The sequence below is a fragment of the Ranitomeya variabilis genome, chromosome 1 (genome assembly GCF_051348905.1).
Source record: "Ranitomeya variabilis isolate aRanVar5 chromosome 1, aRanVar5.hap1, whole genome shotgun sequence".
Lineage (NCBI taxonomy): Eukaryota > Metazoa > Chordata > Amphibia > Anura > Dendrobatidae > Ranitomeya > Ranitomeya variabilis.
In genome coordinates this window covers 197,042,371-197,066,177 of record NC_135232.1, presented here as the reverse complement: position 1 = coordinate 197,066,177, position 23,807 = coordinate 197,042,371, and the positions used below count along the sequence as shown (strand labels likewise).

At 41.2% G+C, this 23,807-nt stretch overlaps 1 protein-coding gene and 1 pseudogene across 1 annotated transcript in view; one reads left to right on the top strand and one right to left on the bottom strand.

Annotated features, from left to right (window-relative positions):
• The first annotated feature begins 1,676 nt into the window (after nucleotides 1-1,676).
• On the top strand, nucleotides 1,677-5,086 carry LOC143793932 (uncharacterized; annotated as a pseudogene).
• Nucleotides 5,087-15,683: 10,597 nt separating this feature from the next.
• CHSY3 (chondroitin sulfate synthase 3) overlaps nucleotides 15,684-23,807 on the bottom strand; it is a 438,108-nt gene continuing 429,984 nt past the window's right edge. The window contains exon 3 of the mRNA XM_077291549.1: nucleotides 15,684-23,652. Within this exon, the coding sequence (XP_077147664.1) occupies nucleotides 22,090-23,652 (1,563 nt within the window). The 3' untranslated portion in view covers nucleotides 15,684-22,089. The remainder of the gene's footprint in view (nucleotides 23,653-23,807) is intronic.

Below are 23,807 nucleotides of genomic sequence, written 5' to 3'. Positions count from 1 at the left end.
TACAAGAAATTTTAGGACACTTTATGTATCCTTCTCCTGACAAGCTTTTTGGAGATGTAAATTTCATTCTCCAGCAGGACTTGGCACTTGTCCACACTGCCAAAAGTACCAATATCTGATTTACAAACAATAGTATCACAGTGCTTGATTGGCCTGCAAACTCACCTGACGTTGTCAAGAGGAAGATGAGAGACACCAGACCCAACAATGCAAATGAGCTGAAGGCTCCTATGAAAACAACCTGGGCTTCCATAACACCTCAGCAATGCCTCAGGCTGGTCACCTTCATGCCACGCCACATTGATACAGTAATTGATGCAAAAGGAGCCCCAACCAAGTATTGAGTGCATTTACTGAACATACATTTCAGTTATAAGGTTCTCTGACTCTTTGCCATATCTGCTGTTACTTTTAATTGAGCCTAGTTTTCCCTGTTGGCCATTTTGCTTTTTGTCCTGCTGCATCTACTTTGCCCTTAACCAGTATGGAGTTTTCAGTTTCTATGTTTCCGCCCTGTTCTCTGCCACTTGCCCTTTTAAGCAGCATCAGCTGTTTAATCAGAGCTTCAGAATCATGTCTGCAGTTTACCTGTGACCTGCTCCTGGAAGTCTTGGACTTGTTATTCCAATAACCCTCTACTTCGGATTCTTGGAACATGTGTGGACTCAGGAATCCCTCAGCTTACCATCAACATTTGCAAGGGAAGTAAGAGAGAGAGAGAGAGACTTTAACCTATTTCTGCAACTTTGCCTTACTTAAGGTTTATTCCTGCCTGTCTTGTCTCCTGCCTCTGTACCTGCAACTGTGTTAATCCTTACTTGAATGATGTAATACAAGAACTTCTTAAGCCAGCCTGTGTCTTCTGTGTTTCCTCGCACCCAAGCACAAGACTCTATACAGACTGTATTCTATATTTGACATCAGTAGGTCAACATTTCGGATTTTAAAATCATTTTTCAAGCTAGTGTTATAAAGTATTCTAATTTACTGAGATAATGACTTTTGGGTTTTCATTGGCTGTAAGACATAACCATCAGCATTAACAGAAATAAACTCTTGAAGTACTGTAGATCACTCTGTTAGTAATGACTCTATATAATATATGAGTTTCACTTTTTGTATTGAAGAACTGAAATAAATTAACTTTTTGATGATATCCTAATTTTGTGAGAAGCACCTGTATGTGGCCAAATTATATTTCTTGATGGAATCTGTTAATCTTCCTGCAGCAATAAAGTGCCACACAGCCACATTATCACTACAGCCAATCACTGGACTCAACTATGATTCTATCATGTGCAGTCCATTGAAAAAGTTTTTATACTCCATGAACTTTTTCACATTTTTCAAGCTACACCTACAAGCTTATATGTATTTCACTGGGATTTTATATGACTAAACAACATAAACTAGCAAGTATTTGTGATGTGTAAAGGAAATGATATAGTTTTCTAATTGTTTTAAAAATATAAATATGAAAATTATGAGGTGTATTTATATTCAGGCCACTAGAGTCTGATACTGCTACTATAATCATGAGTAACCAATTACCTCCAGAAGTCACGTAGTAAATAAACTATCAGTCGAACAGTGTAGAATTTATTTTCAGTATTACTACAGCTGTTCTGAGATGGTCTTAGAGGTGTGTTTAAGAATGTTAGGGATCAAACAGCAAAATGAAAACCAATGAACATACTTGACAGGTCTGGGATAAAGCTGTGGAGAAGAATAAATCACAATTAAGATATAAAAAAAGCCCAAGCTCTGAATATCTCACAAACCACTGTTTAATCCATCAACCAAAAATGAAAGGAGAATGGCGTAACTGCAAACCTACCAAGACATGGTCATGCAACTAAACTGACATCCCCAGTAAGGTTAGCACTAATTAGAGAAACAGTAAGGAGGCCCATTGTTACTCTGGAGGAGCTGCAGAGATCCACAGCTCAGGTGAGAGACTCCCTCCCCAGGACATATATTAGAAAAACTCTCCATAAAATTGGCCTTTATGTAAGCATGGCAATAAGAAAGCCACTTTTGAAAGCAAGTCATAGAAGTCCTGTTTGCAGTCTTCACAGCATGTGGAAGAAGCTCCTCTGGTCAGATGAGACCAGAGTAGAACTTTTTATGCTAAATGCAAAGCGCTATTTGTGGAAGAAAACTAACACTGCCCATCACTCTGAAAATGCCATCCCCACCATCAAACATAGTGGTGGCAGCATCATGCTCTGGGAATGCTTTTCTTTAGCAGGGACAGAGAAACTGGACAGAGTTAAATACACTAAATACAAAGAAATCCTGGAGGGAAACCTGTTAAAGGCTGCAAACAGGGCTGGTGTCAGCACCCGATGCACCCAGGCAGGTGCCTGGGACCTGTACAGGCAGGGGGCTCACTCACTGTCGAGGACACCTGCCTGCTATGGGGACCCGATGCCAGCTATGGGGACCAGATGCCATCACGTGCGAGTGGGCCCTACCCCACTTGCTCAGGGCCCTGGTACTTGCAATCTTTACCTCTCCCCATTCCTCTGCAACTGCAGCATAATCCATGTCCTCTATGTGATGCCTCAGGGCAGAGGGTGCAATGACATCACTACAGTACGCTCTGTGCTCTGAACATTTGTAAGGAGGAAGACCGGGCTGTGGGTACCTGCACAATGCCGGGTCCGGAACTGTCAGGGTTGCGTCCAGTGTTACCGGGGTTAAAGAATGGGGAACCGGACAGGACCCATGACCTGGTGAGTGGGGACGTGGCGAGGCCAGGGGGAGAGCAGGAAGCATGGGAAAATGAGCAGAGTTTCCCACCGGCAGGGAGAGGAAGCTGGTGTGCACCGCGCTCTGCGAGGAGAGAGAGTGCAAAGCGGAGACCTGTCAGAGGTAATATGAGGGCCCCACAGAGCCAGTGAGCTTGCAGAGCTTCGGATGCTCGGACAGACAGTGTGCAGTGCTCTCATTGAGAAGCAAGTGCCAGGTGCAGGATCGTTAGGTGTATTCCCCCTTCTTGACAGGCGTGCGGCTGAGCACGCACTGGGTAGAGACTTTTACGACATTACCAACTTCGGTTTTACGGATAAATGGACTAGGACCTCAATGGGCAAAACCAATGACCGCCCATTGCTGCCAGAAGCTAGATCACATGTTGGCGGGTTACACCTGAAGACGCCGTAACAGCCGCAACTCTCACCAGACTGCATGCGATCGAGGTACAGAGAAGTCACGATAAGTGAAGTTTAATAACAAGACTGTTGTGTTATGCAATAATTCTATTGTTAATTATGTGTTGCCTCCCTGTCATTATTGTCATAAATTAAACTGCATTGTTGTTAACCATTGCTCTGCATTCCCTGCTTTACTGCATCCTTGTGCCTGCTTACATTTGGTGTAGTTGGCAGGATGCAGTCTACGAACGGAGAGGCAGCCGACCAATCGGTCATGAGTGCCCAGAGGTCCAGCTTGCCGCTAGGGGCCATGCTCAGCAATCTCCTGAAATTCATTGGGAGCAATTTAATGCTGTAGGACTGGACTGAGTGGGTTAAAGGCATGATGAGGATGCATCCTATGACCCCTGCTATGCATGCAGAGATTGCTGTAAGAGCCCTAGACAAGGAGGCTAGATGTTCTGCAATGTTTTGCCCCCCTCATAAATGGGACACTCTGACCAAGGTGTTGCAGATTCTGGAAGAGATGCATGGGAATCCCACCAATGTTGGGGAATTGTGGATGCGATTGTTTTGCCTTGTTCAGAGGGAGGGAGAGTCAGTGACACAATACATAAATGTGCTGCAAGAGGTGCACGTACATATCACCAAGCAGGATAATGTGGGGCAATAGGAGTGGGACCTCCTGATGTGATATTGAGGGAGCGCCTGTGTGCCAGCCGGCGTATGACCTTCTTAAAAATTTGGGCTCAAGAACGCATGAGGGAGCAAGAGCAGGGGACAGCCTTGGCAGGGATGATCCGGAGCAATGAGGTAACCACCCCACCTGCGGCTGAACCAGAATGGGCGCAAGATATCCATAAAGAAATAAGGAAAATGCGGAAAGAGTGGTCCAGCCTCAGAAGAACCCCCACCGCAGCTCAAAATATGCCCAGAGACAGGAGTGATTCTGAGTCCCACCTGTCCATTGAACATCAGACAGGGACAGAATGGAACCCGACTTGTTTTAGGTGTGGGAATACCGGACACCACACCCGAGGGTGTGAAAGATGGGGGCGGTCCCTGCCTCGGCAGCCATTAAACTAGTGGGCTCTGTGGCTGGGGACGCCAGCAAGATCTTGAGAGAGCAAAGAGGAGAGAGGGCAGTCCTGATAGTTTAATTTCTACAAGCCCTACCATCTATGCTGAAGTGAATGGGCGAGCCAACCATTGCTTGATTGATACAAGTGACCACCATGCCAGAAGCTTATTTTAGACGTCATTTTCCAGAAGTGTCATGGCCGGAGTGGGGCCCAGTGATCAGATGATGGCAGCCAACCAGTTACCCATCCCGGTCGCTGGGGTGGTATGGATGTAGATCAAAGTGTGCGGAAAGGATGTGGGCCGAAAAGGGGTAGTGTTGGTCACCGGAGAAGTGAGCAGCAGGCCTGCGGTGACTCTTGGGATGACTGTACTGAAAGAAATCGGAACCCTTGAGATCAGTGAACTGCAGGAGGACTTTCTGGACTGTTGGAGCCTGTGAACGCCCCAGAGAAAAGTATTTCGGCAACTGATATAGGCTGTCCAGGCCCAGGAAACATCAAGCGATGGGAAAGTTCTGGAAGGTGATAGTTCCTGCAGCTGCTAAGTTCATTCTACTGCCTGGTCAGACTGTGCTCACTTTGCCAGTATGAGCCTGTATGCCTCTCAAAGGGGTGGAAGTACAGATAGAGCCAACATCAGTAGAACAGGTACCATCAGGACTCCTCGTTGCTCGAACATTAGCCACAGTCCATGATGGTAATGTTGTGGTGCAGTGCGTCAACCTGGGAGACGATAATCTCACTCTCCCACCCAAGAGTGAAGTGGCTCAAACACTGGGAATGCCAGAAGAGTTGGTGCAACCAGAGGCCATACAGTTGGCAGTAATGCAAGGAGATCTCTTGTGAATTCTGCTTTTGGGTTCCCTCCGGTGGTAGTAGGTGGTAATGCAGTTGTCCCTGGGTTGCAGTCCTGGTCAGGTGTGTCTGCTGATTGCAGTTCTGACTGGGGTATTTAGGTGTGCAGGATTCATTAGTCCTTGCCAGTTGTCAATTGTTGTTGGGAGGTGTAGGACCTCTGCCTAGTTCCTCCTGCCTTTCTGCCAAATCAGCAAAGATAAGTGTCTGTTTTTTTTTCCTGTGGCACACATGCTGTGTGCTTCACAATTCAGTGCTATTCTTTGTGTTTTCTTGTCCAGCTTAGATTGTGTCAGTATTATCTCAGTCTTGTTGGATTCTCTGGAGTGGCAGATATACATTCCATGTCTTTAGTTAGATTGTGGAACTTTTTGTATTATCTGTTGTGGATATTTTTGGAAGGGTTTTAATACTGACCGCCTAGTAATCTGTCCTATCCTTTCCTATTTAGCTAGAGTGGCCTCTTTTGCTAAATCCTGTTTTCTACCTGCGTGTGTCTATTCTTCTCCTACTCACAGTCATTATTCGTGGGGGGCTGCCTATCCTTTGTGGGTCTGCTCTGAGGCAAGATAGCATTCCTATTTCCATCTATAGGGGTATTTAGTCCTCCGGCTGTGTCGAGGTGTCTAGGGTTTGTTAGGCACACCCCACGGCTACTTCTAGTTGCGGTGTTAGTTCAGGATTTGCGGTCAGTACAGGTTCCACTGACTCCAGAGAAAGTTTTCATGCGGCTCCAAGGTCACCAGATCACAACAGTACAACTGGCCCATAATGAGTTAAATGCATCTCATTAGAAGGGAAGAAAGGTGTTGAGCCATTTTTTTTTCTGCAGTCTGTTCTGTCTTTTCTTCCCTCTTTATTTATGGGTGGCTGAGGAGTCTTGTGCCAGCATGGATGTTCAGGAATTAGCTTCTCGTGTAGACCAGCTTGCTGCTAGGGTACAGGGTATTTCTGATTATATTGTTCAGACTCCTGCTTTAGAGCCGAAGATTCCTACTCCTGATGTTTTTTGGTGATAGGTCCAAATTTTGGGGTTTTAAAAACAATTGTAAACTGTTTTTTGCTCTGAGACCGCGATCCTCCGGTGATTCCATTCAGCAGGTTAAAATTGTCATCTCCTTGCTGCGTGGCAATCCACAGGATTGGGCATTTTCCCTGGAATCTGGGAATCCGGCCTTGCTTAATGTAGATTCCTTTTTTCAGGCTTTAGGATTATTATATGATGAACCTAATTCTGTGGATCAAGCGGAGAAAACCTTGTTGGCCCTGTCTCAGGGTCAAGAGGCGGCAGAATTGTATTGTCAGAAATTTAGAAAATGGTCTGTGTTGACTAAATGGAATGATGATGCTTTGGCGGCAATTTTCAGAAAGGGTCTTTCTGAATCCGTTAAAGATGTTATGGTGGGGTTTCCCACGCCTTCCGGTCTGAGTGATTCTATGTCTCTGGCCATTCAGATTGATCGGCGCTTGCGGGAGCGTCAAACTGTGCGCGCTGTGGCGTCGCCCTTAGAGCAAAGTCCTGAGCCAATGCAGTGTGATAGGATTTTGTCTAGAACGGAACGACAAGGATTCAGACATCAGAATAGGTTGTGTTATTATTGTGGCGACGCTTCTCATGTCATTTCAGTCTGCCCTAAGCGGACAAAAAGGATCGCTAGTTCATTTACTATCAGTACTGTACAACCTAAATTTCTGTTATCGGTGTCCTTGATCTGCTCATTGTCATCATTTTCTGTCATGGCATTTGTGGATTCAGGCGCCGCCTTGAACTTAATGGATTTTGAGTTTGCCAGGCGTTGTGGTTTTCCCTTGCAGCCTTTGCAGAACCCTATTCCTTTAAGGGGGATTGATGCTACACTTTTGGCTAAAAATAAGCCTCAGTTTTGGACACAGGTGACCATGCACATGGCGCCAGCCCATCAGGAAGATTGTCGATTTCTGGTGTTGCATAATTTGCATGATGTTATCGTGCTGGGTTTCCCGTGGTTGCAGGTACATAATCCTGTGTTGGATTGGAAATCTATGTCTGTGACTAGTTGGGGTTGTCAGGGGGTTCATAATGATGTTCCTTTGATGTCAATCTCCTCTTCTTCCTCTTCTGAAATTCCAGAGTTTTTGTCTGATTTTCAGGATGTATTCGATGAGCCCAAGTCCAGTTCCCTTCCACCGCACAAGGACTGTGATTGTGCGATTGACTTGATTCCAGGCAGTAAGTTTCCTAAAGGCCGACTTTTCAACCTGTCTGTGCCTGAACATACCGCCATGTGGAGATATGTTAAGGAGTCTTTGGAGAAAGGGCATATTCGGCCATCTTCTTCACCGTTGGGAGCAGGTTTTTTTTTTGTTGCTAAGAAGGATGGCTCCTTGAGACCTTGTATTGATTATCGCCTCTTGAATAAGATCACGGTCAAGTTTCAATACCCTTTACCTTTGCTTTCCGATTTGTTTGCTAGGATTAAGGGGGCTAGTTGGTTTACGAAGATTGACCTTCGGGGGGCATATAATCTTGTTCGTATTAAGCAGGGTGATGAATTGAAAACTGCGTTTAATACGCCCGAAGGCCATTTTGAATACCTTGTGATGCCATTCGGGCTCACTAACGCTCCATCTGTTTTTCAATCCTTCATGCATGATATCTTCCGGACTTATATTGATAAATTTTTGATTGTATATTTGGACGATATTTTGATTTTTTCCGATGATTGGAAGTCTCAAGTGGAACAAGTCAGGATGGTATTTCAGATCCTTCGTGACAATGCTTTGTTTGTGAAGGGGTCTAAGTGTCTCTTTGGGGTGCAGAAGGTTTCTTTTTTGGGCTTTATTTTCTCTCCCTCATCTATGGAGATGGATCCGGTTAAGGTTCAGGCCATTCATGATTGGATTCAACCCACATCCGTGAAGAGCCTTCAGAAATTTTTGGGTTTTGCAAATTTTTATCGCCGGTTCATTGCTAACTTCTCCAGCGTGGTTGAACCCTTGACTGATTTGACGAAAAAAGGCGCTGATGTGGCGAATTGGTCCTCTGCGGCTGTCTCTGCCTTTCAGGAGCTTAAACGCCGATTTACTTCTGCTCCGGTGTTGCGCCAACCAGGTGTTTCTCTTCCGTTTCAGGTTGAGATTGATGCTTCTGAGATTCGGGCAGGGGCCGTTTTGTCTCAGAGGGATTCTGTTGGTTCTTTGATGAAACCGTGTGCCTTCTTCTCCCGCAAGTTTTCGCCTGCTGAACGCAATTATGATGTCGGCAATCGGGAGTTGTTGGCTATGAAGTGGGCGTTTGAGGAGTGGCGACATTGGCTTGAGGGAGCTAAGCACCGTATTGTGGTCCTGACCGATCATAAGAATTTGATTTACCTCGAGTCTGCCAAACGGCTGAGTCCTAGACAGGCTCGATGGTCCTTGTTTTTTTCCCGTTTTGATTTCGTGGTTTCGTATCTTCCGGTTTCTAAGAATATTAAGGCTGATGCCCTTTCTAGGAGTTTTTTGCCTGATTCTCCTGAGGTCCTTGAACCGGTCGGCATTCTGAAAGAAGGGGTGGTCCTTTCTGCCATTTCCCCTGATTTATGGCGGGTTCTTCAGGAATTTCAGGCTGATAGACCTGATCGCTGTCCTGTGGGGAAATTGTTTGTTCCTGACAGATGGACTAGTAGAGTGATTTCTGAGGTTCACTGTTCTGTGTTGGCTGGTATTTTTGGTACCAGAGATTTGGTTGGTAGGTCCTTTTGGTGGCCTTCGTTGTCACGTGATGTGCGTTCTTTTGTGCAGTCCTGTGGGACTTGTGCGCGGGCCAAGCCTTGTTGTTCCCGTGCTAGTGGGTTACTTTTGCCATTGCCGGTCCCTGAGAGGCCCTGGATGCATATTTCTATGGATTTTATTTCTGATCTTCCGGTTTCCCAGAGGATGTCGGTTATCTGGGTTGTTTGTGACCGGTTTTCTAAGATGGTTCATTTGGTGCCTTTGCCTAAATTGCCTTCCTCTTCAGAGTTGGTTCCGTTGTTTTTTCAGCATGTGGTTCGTTTGCATGGTATTCCGGAGAATATTGTGTCCGACAGAGGTTCCCAGTTTGTTTCTAGGTTTTGGCGGGCCTTTTGTGCTAGGCTGGGCATTGATTTGTCTTTTTCTTCTGCATTTCATCCTCAGACAAATGGCCAGACCGAGCGAACTAATCAGACTTTGGAGACTTATTTGAGATGCTTTGTGTCTGCCGATCAGGATGCTTGGGTGGCCTTTTTGCCATTGGCCGAGTTTGCCCTTAATAATCGGGCTAGTTCGGCTACTTTGGTTTCGCCTTTTTTTGTAATTTTGGTTTTCATCCTCGTTTTTCTTCTGGGCAGGTTGAGCCTTCTGACTGTCCTGGTGTGGATTCTGTGGTTGACAGGTTGCAACAGATTTGGGCTCATGTGGTGGACAATTTGGTGTTGTCTCAGGAGGAGGCTCAACATTTTGCTAACCGTCGTTGGTGTGTTGGTTCCCGGCTTCGGGTTGGGGATTTGGTTTGGTTGTCTTCCCGTCATGTTCCTATGAAGGTCTCTTCCCCTAAGTTTAAGCCTCGGTTTATTGGTCCTTATAGGATTTCTGAGATTATTAATCCAGTGTCTTTTCGATTGGCGCTTCCGGCCTCTTTTGCTATCTAAAATGTCTTCCATAGATCTTTATTGCGGAAATATGTGGTGCCCGTTGTTCTTTATGTTGATCCTCTGGCCCCTGTTTTGGTTGATGGGGAGTTGGAGTATGTGGTTGAGAAGATTTTGGATTCTCGTTTTTCGAGGCGGAGGCTTCAGTACCTTGTCAAATGGAAGGGTTATGGCCAGGAGGATAATTCTTGGGTATTTGCTTCTGATGTCCATGCTGCTGATCTGGTCCGTGCCTTTCATCTGGCTCGTCCTGATCGGCCTGGGGGCGCTGGTGAGGGTTCGGTGACCCCTCCTCAAGGAGAGGGTACTGTTGTGAATTCTGCTTTTGGGTTCCCTCCGGTGGTAGTAGGTGGTAATGCAGTTGTCCCTGGGTTGCAGTCCTGGTCAGGTGTGTCTGCTGATTGCAGTTCTGACTGGGGTATTTAGGTGTGCAGGATTCATTAGTCCTTGCCAGTTGTCAATTGTTGTTGGGAGGTGTAGGACCTCTGCCTGGTTCCTCCTGCCTTTCTGCCAAATCAGCAAAGATAAGTGTCTGTTTTTTTTTTCCTGTGGCACACATGCTGTGTGCTTCACAATTCAGTGCTATTCCTTGTGTTTTCTTGTCCAGCTTAGATTGTGTCAGTATTTTCTCAGTCTTGTTGGATTCTCTGGAGTGGCAGATATACATTCCATGTCTTTAGTTAGATTGTGGAACTTTTTGTATTATCTGTTGTGGATATTTTTGGAAGGGTTTTAATACTGACCGCCTAGTAATCTGTCCTATCCTTTCCTATTTAGCTAGAGTGGCCTCTTTTGCTAAATCCTGTTTTCTACCTGCGTGTGTCTATTCTTCTCCTACTCACAGTCATTATTCGTGGGGGGCTGCCTATCCTTTGTGGGTCTGCTCTGAGGCAAGATAGCATTCCTATTTCCATCTATAGGGGTATTTAGTCCTCCGGCTGTGTCGAGGTGTCTAGGGTTTGTTAGGCACACCCCACGGCTACTTCTAGTTGCGGTGTTAGTTCAGGATTTGCGGTCAGTACAGGTTCCACCGACTCCAGAGAAAGTTTTCATGTGGCTCCAAGGTCACCAGATCATAACAGAGATCAATGGACCTTAGCCGTTACAATGACACCGGAGCAGCCACCTGGAAGCATGAAGGAATCTTGGAGCAGATGCGGGCCAAATTGACGGGACTTTCACTGCAACAGGTGCAACAGATGGAAGCTGTACTGGAGCGCTACCAGGAGGTCTTCGCTCACCATGAAGATGACTTCGGGTGCACCCAGACTATCGCCCACAAAATTCACATGGGAAATGCTGCACCAGTCCGGGAAAGATACCAACAGATACTGCCTCAAATATACAAGGATGTGAAGGAGATGATGGCAACCATATTGTAGAGCAGAGTCACACGGGAGAGCCAGAGCCTGTGGGTGGCTCCCATTGTTTTAGTTCGGAAAAAAGGATGGAACTCTGCATTTCTGTGTTGATTACAGATGACTGAATGCTTGTATAGTGCGGAACTCCCACCCATTGCACAGAATTGAGGAATATCTGTCTGCCTTAGGAAAGGCAAAGTATTTCTCATCCCTGGATCTGGCCAGCGGGTACTGGCAGGTTCCCACGGTTGAACATGACCAGCTGAAGACGGCGTTCATACTGCCCATGGGATTACTGGAGTTCAATAGGATGCCCTTTGGCCTGACCAACACACCCGGGATGTTTCAGGGGCTAACGGAAAGATGCCTGGGAGACTTGAATTTCAAAGCAACACTTATCTATCTTGACAACATCATTGTCTATGTGGCCACCTTTGAAGAATATCTCTGGCGGCTGGAGCAAGTGTTGAGTCGGCTGCAGAATCACTGCCTGAAAGTAAAGCCCCCAAAATGTCACCTTTTTCACAAACAAATTGAGTACCTGCTACACATCGTATCCACTGATGGAGTGAGACCTGCGTGTGAGAAGATAGCAGTGGTGCAAGAATGACCCACCCCGAAAACAGTGAAAGATGTTCGGGCCTTCTTGGAGCTTACCGGGTACTACTAAAGGTTCGCAAAGAACAGAAAAGTCACGTTAAGTGAAGTTTAAGAACAAGGCTGTTGAGTTATATCATAATTCTATTGTTAATTATCTGTTGCCTCACTGCGAGTTCATTGTTGACATAAATTAAACTGCATTGTTGTTAACCCTTGCTTTGCATTCCCTGCGTTACTGCATCCTTGTACCTGCTTACACAGTCACAGTGCAGAGAGCTGGAAGATGGCGACACTGAGGAGTCTGGAGCAGAGCAACTGCCAGTGAGTAGAGGTGAGTATTTCATTTTTAAAAAATATTTGGAGCAATATATGGGGTTGATTTTATATGAAAAATTATATGGGGCCCATAATATACTGTATGGAGCATTATATTGGGCCCATGAAGTATGGAGCAAAATATGGGGCTCTTTATGTATGCAGCAAGATATGGGGCTCATTGTGTATGGAGCACTATATTGGGCCCACTATGCATGAAGCATTACATGGGATTCATTATGTATGGAGCAATATATGGGGTCCATTATTCTGTATGGAGCATTATATGGGGCCCATTATTCTGTATGGAACATTATATGGGGTCCATTATAATGTATGGAGCAATATATGGGGCTCATTATACTGTTTGGAGCAATATATGGTGCTTATTATACTGTTTGGAGCAATATATGGGGCTCATTATATTGTATGGAGCAATATATGAGGTTCATTATTCTGCATGGAGCACTATGTGGCGCCCATAATACCATATGGAGGACTATACTTTCCGGTTTCTGAGCTATTGTAGAATTTACAATACATATCACTCTTGTAATGTAAGTAGTAAGTGAATTTTTTGGCATTGTACTATACCGATATTTCTCTGCCGTATCTGTGCATCATGAGTTGCATGTGTTAAAGGGACCCACTGAAATTCTTTCGTCCAGGGTCCACGAAAACCTGGAGCCGGCCCTGGCTGCAAAGACTTGAGACTGTGTAGGTTCATGTGCCAGCAGGATGACCATAAACATACTGCCATAGCTACAATGGAATACTTGTGTAGAAATGAAAAAAAGGCAATCATCGATCTGAAATTCCATGCTTTATTGAATCTTCATTAAAAAATTAATGGCCGGGAGAGTGAGGATAAGAGCTAGTGTGAGCAGGTATGGATGACGGCCGTTTCGCGCTATGCCAGCGCTTTTACAAGTCCGTAGAAGCGCTGGCATAGTGCCAAACGGCTGTCGTCCATACCTGCTCACACTAGCTCCTATCCTCACTCTCCCGGCCAGAATTTTTTAATGGAGATTCAATAAACCAAGGAATTTTAGATCAGTGAGTGCCTTTTTTTCTTTTTTACACAAGTGGATCAATTTGTTGCTTCTGGAAAGAGCACCCATGTTCTCGCAGTATAGCATACAACCATTCAGGTTGAAAGATACACCTGTGGGGAATATCAGTTAAACAGTATGACGTTTGGAGTAGTGTCGTCCATTTTTTTCTTTTCCTTTTGCTACAATAGAATAGTTTAGATCAAAGCATATTCATGAGTTTGAATTACCAAGTAAAAATTCAGCTCTAAATATCATTGAGAATCTGTGGCAAGACTTGAAAAATGTCCAATCTCACTGAGCTAGAGCTAGGCTGCAAAGAAGAATGGGCAAAAATTTCAGGCTCTGCATGTGCAAAGCTGGTAAAGACTTCCGACCAAAGATTTTCAGTGGTAATTGCACAGTGAAAGCTTGTCCTACAAAGTATTGACCAGGGGAGGGGGGGGGGGGGAGCTGAAAAAAGTGTGCGTCATAATTTTCAGATTTATATTTTTGAAATAATTAGAAAACCATGTATAATTTCATTTACACTTCACAAATACTTACTACTTTGTGTTTGGTACATCAAATACAATCTCAATAAAATTTATTTTTGTGTGTAAAATGTAAAACATGTAAAAGTTTTCTGGATATGAACTGGAAACCATCTGAGCACTGGCTTTGAAGCTTTTTTTATTATTATGATTTTACACTATTTCCTGCTGTTAGGTTATTTTTATTGATGAGCGAATATACTCGTTACTTGAGATTTCCCGAGCACGCTCGGGGGTCCTCCGAGTATTTTTTAGTGCTCGGAGATTTAGTTTTCCTCACCTCAGCTGAATGATTTACATCTGTTAGCCAGCTTGATTACATGTGGGGATTCCCTAGCAACCAGGCAACCCCCACATGTACTTATGCTGGCTAACAGATGTAAATCATTCAGCTGCGGCAATAAAAACTAAATTTCCGAGCACTAAAAAATACTCGGAGGACACCCGAGCATGCTCGGGAAATCTCGAGTAACGAGTATATTCGCTCATCACTAGTTATTTTTTAAACTCCCAGACAACTACTTTAGCTATAAAGAAAATGACTGTGGTTTCTTAATTACATTTATTTAACGATCATGAATTAGTAATGATCAATCAATGCCACCAATGGCATTTCAAGATAACACTAAGGTGCACAAAATATGTAGGATGGTATCTGTTGGATTGAAAGTTATGAATTGCGTTTCATTATCAATATGTAACTGTGTAAAAATAAGAATATAAATGCAAATATTTTTAACTAGTAATCGCAGGTAAATTTTACTTAAATCTTAAACCTCTAAATCATTTTTTGTTTTAATATTCTGAATTTTATATAAAATAATGAAATGTGTTAAATTAACTTTTCATATCCATTCCTCACCACTCCTGCCTCTATGGTTTCTTTGTCCTCTATACAGCTCCAGTGAAGCTGATGGGTTGAGTTGATAACTCATCAGCGGAAGTATCTTAAGTTAATTAAAAAGATGGAAATGGACTTTCCTAACTATTTTAATGTTATTGATGCCAACACATAAATATTCATAATTTGTAACATTTTTTTTTTATTCTAAATAAATAATGCAAACCATATCTTGAATTTGCCATGATGGTTTTGAAAATGCACTACATTTATGTAAAATAAGATTCCTATCCCATGAAATATGTGCGCCTATAATAGATGTTTTTGAACAGCTTATTTCAAAGATTGCTAATCTCTTTTTCATTTTTTTTGTGGTTTTTTTCAGGACCATTGTTCACTTTTTTCACACCTTTCTCCATTTTCCGTTACATCAAGCAAGTACACATATGGATTTAATGGAAAATTGTGATGGATGCCATACTGAAGTATTTGCTGTTCATATGAATTCACTGTAAAAAAAAAAACACCAAACACACTGCATAATATGTTTATCTACTTGATGCGTGTGCATGTAATAACACAGCCTGTTAAATGCATCCACAAACCTTCCCCCAATCACTGCCCTCCATCAGACAAATGGAGATTTATGGATGCATAACATTTTGTGGAAAGAGCCTTAGCAAAAAAACTTTTAAACATCCTGATCCCTTATGGCCATTTGTCATAGGTCTTCTATTTTCACAAAGTGTCCTGAGACTTGTTGGCAGGAACTCTCTGGGATATCAAAAAGTCGCGCTGCCAGGAGGAAATTAACTTTATTCATACCCGATAGCCTCTGGCTTTCAGTCATTGAAGTGCAACCAGAGCGGCATTAGTCACCACTAAGTATAGAGTGAGTGACGGCAGTAACCATACCCTAGTACACTGACAAACAGCCGTCTCTGCACTTATAAACTTGCGGAGACGGCTCAGTGTGCCAGGGTATGGTTACAGAAGCCGCTCACTGTATACTTAGTGGTGACTAATGCCGCACTGGTTGCCCTTCTATGACTGAAAGCTGAAGGCTGTCAGGAGGAATACAGTTAATTTCCTCCTGGCAGCTGAGCTTTCAGTGCATCGGCCCGGCAGCTTTAGCTTGTTATTCGCCTGCAGATTAATCCTAAATCTTCAGGTTAACAGCATTTGCGGATATAACAGGTTCCCTTTAACAGTATAATTTTATGATTTTGTTTTTGAAACAACTCACTTTATGAGCTAAAAGTTTAGAATATAGTTTTATTGTGCTGAATAAATACATTAAAAACACAAAAGTGCAATGATGTTAAAGAAATGAAATATTTTATAAAATTAACAGAAAAAAAATGAAATTTTGCATAAGTTACCAGACCAGCAAGTAACCAATATTACCTTAAATAATACATATAAAAAAAATAACAAGAATGGCTCTACAGAGACAAGCATCACAAGTCTCAATAGACAATGTAAAGAATAACATGTCTGCACATATTAAAAAAATCATTATCAAAAGTACAGTCTAGTACTTGTTCAACAATAGTCAGTTTTATACAGAGCTGCAGGCAAGATTTATCCACTAAAATATGCATTGCTGTTTTAAAGATATTCTTTTGCTCAACCGTCATTTTTAAAGCATAAGGTATTAAAATAAAATCTATAGAACAGTAAAATTCTTTTAGTCCAGCACCCAATTGTCTGAAAAAATAGTTTTCTAGCACCCATCAAAAAGAATGTAGAAATTTGACATTTTTACATTTAAATACAATGAAAGACTTGTGCACAGTCTTAGAGAAAGTAAATGCACCCTGTTAGGTTACAATTTGACCTGTGTGACCACAATGACCAGGGCAGATTTTTTTTTTATTAGGTTGACTTTAACCCCTTCATGACATGTGACATATATTTACATCAAAGGTCATATCCCTGCTTTTGATGTGGGTTCACATGCCGAGCTCACATTTTTCCCCACGCATGATAATTAATTTAATCAGTAAAAATGTTCCTTTATCTTCCATGGGTAGAACAGTGCCCCCCTGCAGCTGTTAAACAGTTAAATCCCGCTGTCAATCCCTGACAGCGGGATTTATCACTCACCAGCCAGAAGAGCGACATTCATCCTGCCCATCGGTGCACCTGTCATGTGATCACTGAGCGATCATAGGTTGTCATGATAGCCGGGGAGTCTGCTAAAGACAGTGATTTCTAATATACAAAGCAGGGTTGAAGCACGGTTGTATATGGCACTGGCGATCGGACAATCACAGCTTCAAGTCTCCTAACGGGACTATTAAATGGTGTCAATTTAAATGTCAGCACAAATTGCAATAAACCCTCACACAGCTCCATATCCCAAAAAATGAAAACACTATAGGTTTTGTAAATAGTGACATAAGGATATTGTATTTGTTTGGGTTTTTTTTTACAAACTTCTAAAAAAAAATCACCATTTAACTAAAAATAAAATCTATACATTTTTGATATCTGTATACTCGTACTGACCTAGATAATTATATTGTCAGGTTTTACCATATAGTGAACATGGCAAATAAAAACTCAAAAAAACTTTTTCCCACTTTCCAGTGTATCACATGATCAAATGAATGGTGTAATTCAAAAGTACTACTCATTCCACAAAAACCAAGCTCTCATATGGGAATGGAAAAAAAAATATGGCTCTTGAATTAAGGGGAGGATCAAACGAAATCTCATAAACGGAAAATTGCACAGTCACTGAGGGGTTAAATCAGTAAAAAAAGTTAAGAATAATCTAAGTGAAAAAAAGTCACAGAACAGATTTTATTAAACAACCAGATAATCCTAGAGGGACACAACCTGTTTTACACATTTATTTAAAAATAATAAATACTGTTACACTCATCTTTATGCCTTTAAAGGTGAGTATAACTTTGTAAAACAGAGTGTTTTGTTTTATTTCAAAAAAAGGATTTTATTCTTGCGCAGTGTTTATTTAAATACTTACTATGGGGTCAGTAATTGGGGCGTCTTATAGACACCTCTCCATTACTAAACCCTGGGCTTGATGTCTCCTGACAATACAAAGGTGACATTAACTTCAATATTATCACCCCACTAAACACCTCCACAGGGCATGTGGGAAGAGTGAGGTTAAGTGCCAGGATTGGCGCATCTTATGGATAAGCCATTTCTAGGGCAGCTGAGGGCTAATGTTCGTAGCCTGGGGGATGAATATCTCTGGCTCCTTCCCAGGCTATTAATATCAGCCCACTGCTGTCTTTGTTGGATTGAATTTATAGGGGATCCTATGTCATTTTTTTCAGGGTTCCCCTGTAAAATCACCATGAAAGGCTAAGCAAACAGCTGTGAGCTTGTTATTAATAGCCTGGGAAAATTATGGGATATTGCCCTGTTCCCACATCATTAACATAAGCTCCCAGCTGTTGGCTTTCCCTCTGCTGGTTATTAAAACTGTGCGTGAGTTCACGCCATTTTAAAAAAAATTATTTTACACAGGAGGGACCCATCGGATGCTGAATACAACTCCCATCATTGTCCCTGGTCGTGCTGATCTCAGGGAGACCAAGCAACAATGATGAGAGCTACCCTTAACAGCCGGCACCTGGGATCAGCTCGAACTGTATGGCTTTTCCCAGGTGCCGGTATGTGTCACACGGATGCCACATGAATGTGAAACACAGACACACAGACACATGGACAGCAAACAGATACACGGATGGCACATACATACATACGGATGGCACATGCACATAGACCACGGATCTCACCACTACTGTTTTTTCCTGTACATGAATAACCAGGACATGTGAAGTACAGTTAGGCAGTAAATAGAAGGAAATAGAAGGAAAGAAAGCCAGATAGGTATTTTTTTTTAATGTGCACAACTGGACAATTGTGAATATATTTTCCCAAATGGATCTAATATCAATTTAATAATCCCAAAAACTAAAAATCTTGATTCCACAGGTGCTGGACTATCAGATGTTTACATTTTATGTTCTTTACTAGGCCAATTTCTTTTTGTATTTTTGACCACATGCTTTCCTACTATGCTAAGTTTGCTTAGATGTTAGGAGAAACAGGAAACAGCTTTATGTTTTATGATAACTTGCAGTTTCTTTAGTATTTCTTGGTAATTTTTGTAACCATTTGCTTTTAAAACTAGACATAATAAATTCACATAACCTTAAAATAGCAGCTATTCATTTCTGGAATGAATACGTCTCCATCTGCTGAATGTTGCTTAAGTTGCCCAAGTATCAGAGTCATTAGATTCAAGAAGCCAGATGTTGAGGTTCAGTTACAGCAATACTACAACTAGTCTTCCCATCACATATACACTGATAAAAGAAAACCATTTCAAGGCAACATTTGCATTCAACATTCAATCTGTAGAATACATGTCTATCCTTTGTGGTTACACATTTGCTGTTGTTTGGCATTTTCCTTTTTTTTTTGATTGTCATATTTTAGATGTCTTTTTACACGCTTGGGAATTTTAACATAAATATACAGTATATAACACTGTACAGTACATTTAACATATAGTAGTACCATGTTTTTGTTTTTGTGGCTTCTATAAAGAAGATTTTTTTATAATCCTTTTTACAAATCTATAAGAGAAAAATCTATAGATTGCGCCCTTCCAAAAATAGCACCACCTCTGTACATGGGTTGTATCTAGTATTTTAGCTCACCTCCTCAAATACTACAAAGCAATGCCACACACACTGTATGAAGAAATGTGCCACTGTATCTAGAAATACAGTCATTTATTTTCTCCTACTGTAAAATCTTATTAAACATAATGAATGAAATAAGCTCAACCATTGTATTACAATATTTAGAGGGGTTGATCCACAGTCACAACTTATCACCTATTCACAGAACAGGTGATACCTGTCGGAACACTGGGACCCCTACCGATCATTACAATAGGGGTGAATGGTGAAAAGCAAGCATGTATGCACAATATCACTTGGTTCATTTTCTACAGGACTATCCTTGGGATAAAGTATGGACAACCGCTTTACATGATGCAATGCCCCAATATCTAATAACCTGTGTTAGGAGAATTAGTTCATTACATAATATGTCTGCTGTTGTTATTGTTTCCAACTTATTTTGAAGAGACATGTAGTACAAATGATAATATTAAAAAAAATCCTCATAGTCTCTTTTCCATCTACTGCCATCTCCAATACTAGTATCATCAACTGTTACATTTTACATAACCCACATTTCCCAAATATTGTTTCCTGAAAATGGGTTTATATGTTATATTTTGTGACTCAACTGATCAATCAATTTCTCACCATATAGGTACAACAAGGTATATTTATGGAATATTTGCACATAGTTTGATTCTACTGGTTGACACTGTACAATCTGTAACAGGGATCGCATTTTCTTATTCCAATTTATAATACTGGTGACTTCTTATTTGGCAGAGGTGCCTACAGGTCCCATCAGGCACTAAGGGGCTAATTACTAGTAGGGATTACTATATCTGCTGATGTTAGGTGCATTTGCTAGTATAGATGACATCTTGCTATAGTAGATGCAATACACTAAATCATAACTGGTAGAGTTGACCAAAAGAATTTGCCGGTCCCTGTTCCAGCAGCCAGATTGATAGTCAGTGGCAATCAGAGCCATGTGGCCTTTTCCTAGTTGTCATGATAAAAGGAACCCAATATTCATTTTCAAGTTGCAAGGTTTAGTTGTTCTGTTTATTTTTCAGCAATCCAAAAATATGACATTTTGGTACGATTAGGTGACTTCTCTCAAACATTGGATTACAGAGGCTGATTACAACGTTGAAAAAAAGCACTGTGAGTGGAAGTACAACTGTTCTGGTGACCATATATCATGTGTTATATGTATATATGTTTGTATGTATGTATACATCATGGATTGCTGAACAATAAACAGAACAATTGACTTTGCAATATGAAATAAGTGCCAAATTATTTTTACCGTGACAAGACTCTGCTTGAGGACGTTCCACTGGGACTGGACCATTGTGTTCCTTTTTCTCCTCCTAGTTGCCGACATTCCCAATGCTTCTTCTGATTAGTAGGCCTGATGCAACATCACTCATGCGTCACACCCTAACAATGACTTTGTGGCAAGCTTAGCAATCAGAAGAGGTATCAGTGATGCCAGATGGCAGGAGAAGGTTCTCAGGGCTCTGTTTCATCAGTCACGGACTACCAATGTGGTAGCTAGACCAGGGTCTTTTGAATCTTCATGCCCATTTCTAACAAATGTCAAATTGTAAATCTTCTGACACAACTGTCCTTAACAGACATAAAACCAACTTTGGGATCAGAAGTTCGTGATGAATATTTTGCCAAGGCTTATGTAGGAAACATTGTCGTATAGTGATTGTCCACTTGGAAGAAGTGTTACTTACTATATTTTACACCATTGCGGACAAGCATCAGCGATGAGTCTGCAAAATGCACAATCCATTAAGCTGTTGACAAGATTTGAAATCTATCCTCAGGGAAGCGTTATAAAGCACCAAAATATGGAAATCACATTTTTTACATTCAGTCTATAGAGTTAAAATAAAATATGGATTGAAAGCTTTAACCAGTTGCAAAGATTTTCATTAAAACGTTCTTCTATTGGGTTAGAGAATAAACTGTAAACTGTAGTGCTAATTGATAAACATGATAATTCTATATGTTAAATGACTGTTATCCTTCTAAAACCAATAATACAATATTTCAAATATGTCAATGTCAGGGCAACTGAAAGATAATAGACAATCTGAGCAGAACTTCACCTTTAAATATCCTTTAAATACCCAGCAATTTGTCACATTCAATTTTACAGCACAAGGAATTAATGGGAATATATTTGTGGTTGGAATTGTGAAAAACAAAATTTGCATATTTCTTGAAAAAAGGAAATATGGTTAAATGGTCTTTGCTTTTAATATTTTTAATACAATTCATCTTCTTGCCAGCACATAATAAAAAATGGATTCTAGACCGTTCATGTCTTGAATTTTGATGCAATTATATTCCCTAGAGAGTTGATTTAATATAAGAGGAACACATTCAAAAATGGACGCATAGTAAGACAATTTGGATCTTGGTAGCCAGTACCAGATGTTCATGAAAAGACCCTCCGAATGGAGTTTAAAAAATAAAGATACAATCATAGTTATCTTTTACTTTAAAAATTCTAAAGATGAACAAAAGTAGTGTTTATATATTTAAGTCTTATTATAAATTATAAAACTCAAGTCTCTTCCCAAAGGGAAGCATAATGCACTTCTGTGGTACCTTTGCCAGCAAATATTTGGGTCACATTGGAAAACAAAATAATGATATCACATTCTATTCCCCATTAAGAGTCATCTTCCGGTTTGGATGGTGTAGTCTTGAAAAAAGTGTGCTCCTTGAGATCATGTAACTTATTGGCATATCTTAACTCATTTCCAAACACAAAAATGGGAATAGTAACCTCATCTTCAGCAGGAAATTAAAATATCGCTAGTCACTAGAGGCTTTTTTTAATCACCTTGAGTGAACAGAAAATATCCTTTGGAAGACACAGAGGAGTTTGTAGACAATGATGACAAAGTTGTAGCATGAGGTAAACTCCTCTTGACATCAGAGTAAGTAGACATGTCAGGAGTGCGTTCTATTATATCCGACACCTAAATGTTTCTCTAACCAAATCTCTGCTAATTGAGAAGCAGATGCAAATGTACTTGCTTTGGAACCCAGGCACATTTTATACTGTTTAGGGTTTAAATTGGGGTCACATTGGACAGGATGAAAAACATGAACCACCCCCGTTTCTTGACTTCGAAAGGCTTTGAGACCAGACGATATAACTTTAGTAAAGAGGTCGACGTCTTCTAAGCCCCATCCTTGAATGGATGTATCAAAGCCACCAACTTTCAGTAGGTCACTTTTATAAATACAAGTAATACCATATCCGTAGTCTCTCCAAAATCCTGTTTTTTTTGTAAAGACAAAGTTACTATCTGCATGAGGATTTCCACCATATATTACTTTTGGGTCATACTGACTAAATACAATTGGGTAATACACTTGTTGTCCCTGAATAGTGTTATCCCGACACCTTTGTAGAAATTCTGAAGTGAACAACAAGTCTACATCACAGAAGAGCAATAAGGTGTCATTGTCAAACTGAGCAGATCCTTTGTCAAGACTCAGCCCCCTGGAAAACTGTCCTGACATTTTTATTATAGACATTTCCGCCAGTGGGTATTTATTTTGATATTCCGCCATGAGTTCAATGTGCTTATAAGAATCGGTGTTTGTTTCCGAATCAAATAAAATAATGACTAGATTAACATTTTGCTTTGGGATCAGGCAAACCTTTTCATAATTTTCCATAAACCTTGAGAAGATATCATACCTTCCGGTGAGCGGAACAAGGAAATGTATTTTCTTGTCACTCTTCTCTTTCATTTCCTTAGTCATGTGAAGAGCAGAAAACATTTTTAACGAGTTAGATAAAAATGAGAAAGACTGTGTATCGCTATTAATGCTCTGCAAAAAACTCTGCACATCTAATTCTTCATCTTCTTTGAAGAATGGTTTACTAAATGACTGTTGCAAATATGCATGACGTCTTACAGGAACAGTCAGTTTTCTACCTTTATGTCTTTTATATAACAGTAACAAATCTAATATATATTCTACTCCATACATAGGGTGGATCCTGCGGTAGCCATACTGGATTTCTTTAAAATCAATTAACCTTCCTCTTGATTTTGAGTTTTCATTGATCATTTCCATTACTTGCATCACCGTGTCATCCAAAGACACCTTGAGAAGGTTATTTAGACTCTGGCATGGCGGAGCATTTGCAGACATTGAATATATATGTTTTCCCGTAAGAAACTCCCATTCAATTACTTCATTCCTTTCCCGTGGCTGAAATCTATTGAAAGATGGCATCATCCCAAGCTGCTGGTCTAGCTTGTTTATCTCCATATTACTAAGCTTGCTCATCAAAACGCTTTCCCTATGAAGCTGGATGGTGTGAAAGCGTAATTCAGAAATCTTCCGGCTCAGTATATAATTATGCAGCCTGTACTGGTATGCTGGTCTTTTATTAGGGTGCAGTGTTATAGCTGTATGTATTTTGCTGTTGTGCAGATCTTGTATATATCCTTTTCTGTTGTGTTCATAATTTTCATGGAATAGTTGCTGCATCTGGAAAAAAAGAAATAATAAAATAAATGCTGTAATATTGATATATCTGTATAATAATAACTTGATGTTTCGCATAATATTCAGGTTGAAAATGGAAGGGCGTAAGAAAGCAACTGAACATTTATTTAGCTTTTCTACTCATAAATTTAGATATA